Source organism: Lupinus angustifolius, chromosome LG19 (assembly GCF_001865875.1).
Source record: "Lupinus angustifolius cultivar Tanjil chromosome LG19, LupAngTanjil_v1.0, whole genome shotgun sequence".
NCBI lineage: Eukaryota > Viridiplantae > Streptophyta > Magnoliopsida > Fabales > Fabaceae > Lupinus > Lupinus angustifolius.
The window spans coordinates 16625108-16634548 of NC_032027.1; the positions used below are offsets into that span (position 1 = coordinate 16625108).

At 31.9% G+C, this 9441-nt stretch overlaps 2 protein-coding genes across 4 annotated transcripts; both read right to left on the reverse strand.

Annotated features, from left to right (window-relative positions):
• LOC109334143 (desiccation-related protein PCC3-06-like) lies at positions 1655 to 4165 on the reverse strand. 3 transcript variants are annotated; one of them, XM_019569726.1, is made up of 7 exons: positions 3959 to 4155; positions 3348 to 3378; positions 3168 to 3317; positions 2342 to 2385; positions 2150 to 2275; positions 1944 to 2083; positions 1655 to 1890 (listed from the first exon to the last, which is right to left on the reverse strand). In XM_019569726.1, the coding sequence occupies exons 1-7, from the start codon at positions 4097 to 4099 to the stop codon at positions 1863 to 1865; spliced, it is 660 nt and encodes a 219-aa protein (XP_019425271.1). In that variant the 5' UTR covers positions 4100 to 4155; the 3' UTR covers positions 1655 to 1862. The 3 variants fall into 3 exon arrangements, with proteins under 3 accessions (XP_019425271.1, XP_019425270.1, XP_019425269.1); XM_019569725.1 differs by having other exon boundaries at positions 1655 to 1883; positions 1977 to 2083; positions 3168 to 3378; positions 3959 to 4165; XM_019569724.1 differs by having other exon boundaries at positions 3168 to 3378; positions 3959 to 4165.
• On the reverse strand, positions 6743 to 7642 carry LOC109334145 (40S ribosomal protein S6-2-like). Its single transcript, XM_019569728.1, has 2 exons — positions 7339 to 7642; positions 6743 to 7160 (listed from the first exon to the last, which is right to left on the reverse strand). Exons 1-2 carry the CDS (start codon positions 7448 to 7450, stop codon positions 6922 to 6924), a joined length of 351 nt encoding a protein of 116 aa, XP_019425273.1. The 5' UTR covers positions 7451 to 7642; the 3' UTR covers positions 6743 to 6921.

The window sequence follows — 9441 nt, forward strand, 5'->3', positions numbered from 1 at the left end:
TATTTCTTCTGGTTGGATCAAAGTTTACTAGCCAATCCTTGTGTCCCGTCATATGATTGGAACACCTTGAATCAAGGTACCATACATCATTTCTGAGTTTGCTGATTGTTGTCATCATTAGCTGAACTGCCTCATCATCAAGGTCTTCATATTCTTCCTTAGCAAGGTTTGCTTCAGGATTCTGCTTCACTTGATGCTGGTTTTTGTTTGATGCATAGCATTCAGAGGCATAGTGTCCTAGTTTGTCACAATTGTAACACTTTATTCTCCTCTTATCAGTCTTTCTCTTCCAGTTCTTGGATTGTTTTCCATCACTCCTCCTACTGAATTGATCTTGCTAATCAACTCCCTTTCTTGATCCACCTTTTGAGTCCCAAGTCCTGCTTGAGCTCTTATTGAAATTCTTCACATTGAAATTACCTCTCTTTGTTGATGTTTGAGTTTGCAGGGCTTGGTGAGAGGGCCTATCCGTTAATCTTTTATTGAGTCTCTGCTCATGTGCTTCAAGAGACCCTTGTAGTTCTTCAATTCTCATTCTCCCTGATTCTTCAATTGCCACCACAACATGATCAAACTTGGGAGTCACGGTTCTCAAGACTTTCTCAACAATTGCAGCATCCTCCATTCTTTCACCACACGACTTCATTCCATTCACATGAGTTATGATTCTTGTGAAGAAATCTGCAATTCTTTCTCCCTCATCCATTTGCATAAGCTCATACTGCCTCCTCATTGTTTGTAACCGAATTTTCTTCAACTGAGCAGCCCCTGCATAATGCTTTTCCAACACATCCCAAGCCTCCTTTGCTGTTGCAGACCCTGCAATCTTCTCAACCTTTTAGTGATCTTTTTCTTCTTACAAATTTGTTCATCCATAACTCCTTTAGTTTGATTTCCTATTATAGTTGTGATCTGACTCTTTTGAAAGGGAATTCATCCTTTGATCTTGCTTTTTGCTTTGTACATTGCTTGTAGATGTAGACATGTTTTGATGATTATTAAATGTGATTCCTCTTTCATATCAAAATAGTCTCATGAATATTCTTCCAAACATAATTTCTATTTGAATAAAGAGAATCTTGAATGTAAAAGCATTGGTTGACTTCAGAAGCCAACACAAAATGATCATTTCTGTAATATCTTTTATTGAAGTAAACACATATTAACCGATACTTATCTTCTTCAACTTCATTTTCGTAACATCTTTTATTGAAGTGAACACATCTTTTACTGCGAATTTTTGTTCGTGTAACGTAGTTGAAAGAAGTAAAATTTGTTCATCACTCAATCTTAAATATTGTCGAGTTCAAATTGAGATTGAATTTTAACCTTTCAACATAAAATTAATGGCCTGGGTATTTTGGTTGTTAATGTCACCCTAGGCAAAATATATAAAAAAATATAGGAGATCCTCTCAAGTAATGTGATATTATAGTAATTTATGATCTACAAACAACTATTTAAATTTGAAGAACACATGCTATCATCTCCATTCAGTACTCATCCACTAGTAATTTGTAGCAAATACTTGGACAATTTTTATAAATACATACAAAGAGTGAGGTTAATATCCATGGTGTGTGGACATTCGGAGGGGTGGAATGAAACCAGGTGTAGTAGAATGAAATGAAAATAGAATGTAAGTGGAACAACAGAACCAACCTACATATATATAAAACATATATACCATTTAGGATATGAAACTGAAAAGTTTCAGATGTCAAATTCCATCTTAACTCCAAACAAGATTATTTAACTTACATGTTAGACTATATGTCCAACTTTATATGTATATTGAGAAGTAACTTAAAACAAAAGCAAGAATTCATAAGCCACTTTTTCTCCTCTAATAATCCTTGCTCTCACCATAACCCTTCCCACCTCTTTTCAATTCCACAACATCCTCATCCAACCCTACCACTACTCCATCTTTTTCTTCATCATCATCATCATCATCTTTCCCAACCACTTTCTCCTTAATCTTGTTTGTGGTATCTTTTGTTGCCTCCCATGCTCCTTTCACCGTTTCCTTTGCCTTCTCCCCTACATTCTTCACCGTCTCGGTGGCCGAACCCGCCGCCTCCTTAGTCTTCTCCTTTGCACCATATGCACCATCCTTAGCCTTATCCTTCATATATCCGGCTGTATCCGCCACCTTATTAGCCCCTTCCTTGGTTCTTTCCTTTGCCTCATGGCCATACTCTTTTGCTTTCTCTGTTGCATTGTTTGCACCTTCTTTGGTCTTTTCAGCAAATGTTCCTGCAGCATCCTTGGCCTCTTCCTTTGTCTCTTCTGCATACTCTTTGGTTTTGTCAGCCATTGTTCCTGCAGCATCCTTAGCCTCCTCCTTTGTCTCGTGTGCATACTCTTTGGCTCTATTTGTGCCTGGAAGAGTGTTGATTAGTCAATTACTTAGCATTTTTTTTGGTATAGGAGGGACATACCACCCCGAATAAATTGACCTAAAAATCTTCTGATTATAAAAAAATGACATACTTTAGTTGAAACACATGTCAACTTAACTTCATAAGAGGTTATGATGATTTTTAGACTAATTTGTTAGAAGGGTATATGACATTTTCCATAAAATCATGAGTCAGGTTGGGATGGATTAAGACCATGAGATGGATCATGCTCTATTTTTACCTAACCCTAAATATTGATCGGGTCTAATATTTGAACCCAAACCCGATTTCAGACTCGATGAAACCCAACTCTATTCAAACCTGGCCATGATTGGGCATACTGGGTGAGGGGTAAGGCCGACTCTCTAGTAATAAAAGGGGTTGTGTGACAAACAAAGAAAACACAAAATAAAATGACAATTATATCCTTATTAATTATATTCATTTTATAGTTTTAGCCTTAAAACACAAGAAAGAAAAGAAAAGAAAGAAACTCTCATTCATATTTTTCATGTAAAGTTAGTAGGTAAGAGTAAACCCTTACTTTAATTAATCTCAAACGCATTTAAATCATATGTAAGGTAGACATATATTCTTACTCATTTTCGTATTCGTTCACTTCACAAGATTCTTGTACTATTGGAAAGCTATTGTTACTTGAATTTGAATTTTAAAAATCTTATATATATAATGTAATCCATTGTAGTAGCATAAATCTTTAATGTTGAAAATATAGTTTCTAATCAGTTATTATTTTAGTACCTTGTTTGGCTTTATCAACCATGGAACCAGCCACATCCTTTGTCTTCTCTTTTGCATCATTTGCATAGTCTTTGGTTCTTTCTTTCATTTCATATGCTCCCTCTTTCACTCTATCATTCTCTCTTGCTTCTGCCTCACGTCTTGTACTTGTAGAATCGTATACCCAACTATCACCTCTTGAATCTCTTGATCCTTCTGCTGCATTTCCCCACTACCCAAAGATGAAAATATAAGCACAAATCATAATAAAGAAAAATTAAATACGTGATGAAATGTTACCACAAGAACTATATTACTAATACTTCTAAGCCCGTCCCATAAAAATGTAAAACCTTGAAATAAAGGGCAAACGGAAATATATTAAAAAATGTTTTGTATTATGATGATTATTAATTACTCAATAAATATTATTCATTATCACTAAGGAAATATTTGCGTGACAAATTTTGACATTTGGGCCTACAATTCTCTTATACACGCATTCCTTGACTCTACTTTGAAACAGCACATAATACATTGATATCCTCCCATAATTATATAAATCCTCCAATGTTCTACAAAATATTATCTACAAATAAGTATGAAAAATGAGAAAAAGAATAATGCACTGACTTTTACATATTGTCATGTATCATCCATGATTCATTTTTAATGATCATTTGACAAATTTAAAAAGTGAACCAAATGATAGATGATATAGCAACTGTGTATAAATCTTTACACCGAAAGTGCATAAATATTACACTCATCAAAAATATTAAAGAAAAAAGTAATTAACATGATGAACTTACGTTTGAGTGGTTGGAAACAGAAGAGAAGACAACCCTGAAGGGTTTTTGGGAAAACCTGAGGGAAAGTGAAGGTGTGTAAGCAAATGAAAATGACTTTGAGAAACGGAAGATAGCGTTTCTTGTTATGAACATGGTTGCCATATCTAATTTTTCTTCAAGTACTTTAGGTTACTTTGTTTTTCTCTCTAGTAATTTGAGGATGTTGAACACTTATTAAAGGTTGAATGCTATGTTGATGTCCAAAAAAACTGCATGTTATTAGAAACAAAAAGGTGGCACAACAATGTGTTGCCACTTGTGCATAGGTTTGCCACGTGTATTAGACCATTTGCCACGTGTATTAGACCATTTGCCACGTTCTTCATTGATAAGTAAGAGACTGTTGTTGCTATACAGTGAAATGAAATTTGCGACAAAAATACAATACTAGCTACGGATAATGTATCTGAGTGTTTTTTACTTGCTATTCTCGTATATCATGTGTAGATATGAATGGAAAGTCGGCACATGCGGTGTATTTTCTCTAAATGGGTTAAAGTTAGAATTATCCAAACAAAAATATACTGTCATCTTACTAAAGTAAATTACACTTACACTTCCTGAGTTGTAGTGAAGTTACATACACTACCTCTCATTTTTTTATATCTACACAAATACTCCTAATTTTTATACTATTATTATATTCATCACCCCTCCATGAGAAATAAATGTAATCTTTTACCAAAAAATGCGACAAAATGCAATTTAGTTAAACAAAAAATGTTATACTATGAATACAAGTCCAAATAATATGAGTCATATCACTTTATTATTTTTGGTTCGTTACGATATAGTATAAGAACGATTTAAACAATATCTCTTTAGAATTGTTGATGCATTTTGTAACAAAAAATAATACAGATACGTTGATTTGTATTTTATTTGGATTTGTCTCCGCAATATACCATGTTTTGTTTAACTTAATTACATTTATCATATTTTTTATTTAAAAGATTATACTTATTTTTTATGTACGGGTGGTCAGTGCAATAAAAATACAAAAAATTAGGAGTTGTATATAAGTGAAAAACTTCTCATTATAATTTACTCTAAATTATATTAAAAATTGGCAACCATACAAAAAGTGTAGATTTAAACTTCATATATGGATCAATGGTCCTCATGTCTTAGACTTCATATTATACCAATTACTTCATATATATCATTTATAATTCTCATAGGTATCCTTGTAATCTTATCCGAGTCGAAAATATTTATAAGCACGTGAAGCTAGCTCTTTTAGCAGACATTTTTTTCATCCACAAGATTTGAACCTGAAACCTTGTTTAAGGAGAATTAAGCATGTACCATTTGAACAACGTCCGTTACATATTTATGATTGATAATATATTCTAAATTAATTTGTTAGTGAAATAATGTTACTCGTCGGCTTATTTTCTATTTTGATTAGCCCATTACTCAAGCAAAAAAATTCATTAAATAAAGCAAAATTATTCTCACTGCTGCTTGATCCAAGTGTCAAATATTAAATTTGGTTCGGACCCCACAAGTTCTTGATTTGGATGTAATAATGACTCTAAAAATAGTAACTTTGTGAATGTGATTAAATTTGATTATAACCGGATCGAAATAATTCTTTATTGTTCCATAGAATTCTTCTCCGTTAAAATGAGACAATTTTTTTTAGAGATAACTATCAATTCTCTAATGTTCATAGCCTATGCTTCTTAGTTTTTTTTGTTAATGCTCTTGCCGCTCTTTATATGAATAAAAATTTTTTTATCAATTTAGTCATGAGATGAGTATAATTGATTAATTTAGTAATTCATGTTATGACTTGTTAGATATATTAGAGGCAGCCGGTTTGTCTGAATCAGACCAGACAGTTGGACAAATCTAATTGTTGATCAGACTTAAAATAGCTATGATTTATAGTCTTAGCTGAACGAGTGTTTAAACTGCTTTGAACTGGGAAATTTCAGTGTGCTAAATTCAGTTAAACCGAAATAATTTGGGGGAGTAAATTTACTTCATATTTTAAAAAAATGGAAAATACTCAATCGTTTTGTTTTAATTTGGTCCACAAAATATAGAGTTGTTTAAATAAAATTATACATAATTATAAATTATATAAAATTAATTATACATAATTATAAATTATATAAAAAAAATCATATTTATGTAATTATCTATTTAAATATAAAATTTATTAATTATATTTAAAATTATTCAGTGTGACTAAACAATTTCACATTTAAACCTATTAAACTTATTAAGGATCTCATGGCACTAAAGGGAAATTATCTGTCCCTTTTTTGTATTCCAATTGTGCTAACTTGTATTAAAAAGTCCCACCTAATATAAAATAATATTTTTACATTACTTGGTATAATTGGTATAATATGATTGTTTGAGAATTAAAATCCGAATTTGTTGGACATATAATTCTTCTTCTGTTTTCATTACCTGAGAAGGAAATACTACATATGAATTCTGACATGTGTACAAAAATAAATCAATGGTCCAGTTTTTAAATTCAAATTTAATTTAAGCAAAAACAGTGTATATAACGCCATTTTGATTTGAGGTGATATTGACCACGCATAAATAATGCATTCCAAGACATGACTCCTTTTGCTTGTATAATTCATGAGGATTCAACGAAACCTTACACCATTAAACTAACTTCTAATACCTATACTGTCCTTTGATTCTAAGATATCAGATGTTTAATCATAACATGAAAGACAATAAGAAAATAGGATGATGAAAAGGGGGCTAATTCGGTAATCCAACGAGATAAATACTTATATTCTATTGAACTGTCAAACACAGTCTTAGAGAACTGTTTTAAAAAGCAGTATTTGAAAGGTAAAATACCATGACAGAGGTATGGTTAAATAACACTAACAAAATCCAGGGCGAAGTCGAAGATTAAAACTTCACACCGTATCTAAAGCAGCCTATGCTGTGGCAGATGGCTTGGTAGCACTAGACAGCCTTGATCTCTTCTTGGCCAGACTCTCACTGCGGCGTTCTCTCTGCTCCTTCAATCTGGAGGCCAGAAGTTTCTGGTAGTCTGCTGCATCTGATTTTGCTTTCGCAATTCTCTTCTTCTTATCCGCAATTCTTGCCCTCTTTCTTTGAAGTGTCAAGGGAGTGACCAGTCGTTGTATCTTTGGAGCTTTGCTCACCTTTTTCCCTGCAACCAAGCATATATATTACTCAGGCTAGAAACTATAACATTGAAATGGATGACTTCTTAACTGGGTTACACTCAATATGCTATTTTTCATTTAGAAAAGCCTATCATCCCATCAACCCTTCTTCTTAATGGCAGGAAAAAATTAAATAGAACCAACAAAGATTAGTAAATTTACCATTTTTGGTTGTGAATGTTCGCCGGTATGTGTTTACATACTTCCTCACATCATCTTCCTTTGACAGGTTGAACAGCTTACGGATTTTGGATGCTCTTTTAGGACCCCTCATCCTTGGCTTTTCAATGTCTGTCAAACCTGGTAAATCATTGTCACCCTTCTTCACAATTACCAAGTTCAGAACAGAGAGGTCTGGACTGACAATGCACCCACGTACAGACTTCCTCCTACGCTCTCCAGTGCGTCTTCCATATCCACGGAAACAAGGAGTTCCTGCTCAAGTAAGCAATGAAATGGAATTTAACACAGCCTGGGATAAAGTCATAAAGAGACAATAGTAATTCAGAAACAAATATATTACATTGCACCAAAGAGAATCAGACAACACAAGTTATTAGAGAAAGGGAACACACAGGAATTATTCACAGAAATATTCACGACCACATCCAAAAAAGTGATTTGGATTAATCGCATCAAAATTTTGCAGCTTGCACTAAATAAAGTTCTAGAGCAACAATTCGCTAATGACTAGTTTAGATTGGCGAATATTTTAATTTAAAATTCTTCAGAATTCAGATATTGAAAATTTTCAGAGCAATGTGAAATTTTCTTTAAAGCACAAATTAAGTTGAAATAGGTAAATTATAATTGTTTCCCAGTGAATTATATTACCCAACACAAATTATTTAAAATAATAAGAATCTCATGTATCGCAGGAAATTTTTTACATACAGGATAAAGTTATATAAATATAAAAAAAATAATTAACTTATATTTTAAAATTGAACTAAAGCTATCATATGATTCTATTTTTAAACATAGGTTTGATATTTTCTGAACTTGTAAGAACAAGACACGTTGTATTAACCAGGCCATAGACTTGTCATACCTGCTTATCAAATGTTTATTCCCTAGTTTATAATAGGTTAGATTATATTAGATTTTTTTCTTAAATAAATCGGACTAAGACTTTTTTAAAATTTATTTAACTTAAGAGGTCATCTAAAATAACAATTAAAGCCCATAAAAAACCTAATTAATTATATTATATAATAATATTGATAATATACTATTATAATAGAAATAACATTATCATGTGTCTATATAATGTTATATTATGAAAAGTCATAACTTTGAGATGAACTCTAGTTAACTATTATTTGACTTAAAAGGTAATGCCAGAATTATTATCTTAGAATACCTTTCCTGAAGATTTGCACTTTGAAGTTCAAGGAATATAAAATTATACATTAACAAAAGTGTAAGTGACAATAACATCCTAAAAGTTAAATTTAATTACAATTTCCATTGTAATATATTTATATAATGGTTTGTATAGGTGTAAAATTGAAATAGCGACTTATACAATTTCATTAAATCTCAAAATATACTAGTGTAATTTAATCTTAACAAAAATATAATTAGACATGAAGTTCTTTTTCACAAAAAAATACTTGCTCATAGTTTTCAAAATTAAAGTTCTCTCGTTCTCCTCACCTAACATATTATTTTGTATTTTTAATGCTTCCATACATGAGTAGTGCTTTGTAGGCTAGTCATGCCCGAAACTAGTAGATAAAATAGGGATCTATTATTCACCATTCATTTATATTACTTTTATTTAAGAATTAACAATAATAAAAGATGAATAATGGATGATGCAGTAACAATATATAAATCTCTTATACTATTAGTTTATACATCTTTTTCTCTTATATAATACACATACTCACTCATTTTTTCAAACCCCTTAAAAGCATTTCTCAGAAAGAGCAAGCCAAATGAGATTAAGTCTCACCCTCTAAATCTGTGTAAAAATTGATAAAACTAAATAAACAAACTAACCAAATTGATTCAGCCACCAAGTTAAGAGAAAGGAATTTGATTCCTCTTCGGCATTGGACCCTCTATACTAGAATGTGAAGGGGAAAGTACCTGTCTTCAGAAGATTCGAACCCGAGAGAAAGATGCTTAATAGCGTGCAGTTATTCTATTCCCATATTGTCCTATAATACTTCCACAAGCAATCCATCTCATAACAAATATTGTCCATTAAACAGTCATTCCTCAACATTATTTTGTTTCTATCTATCTTCGTTAAAG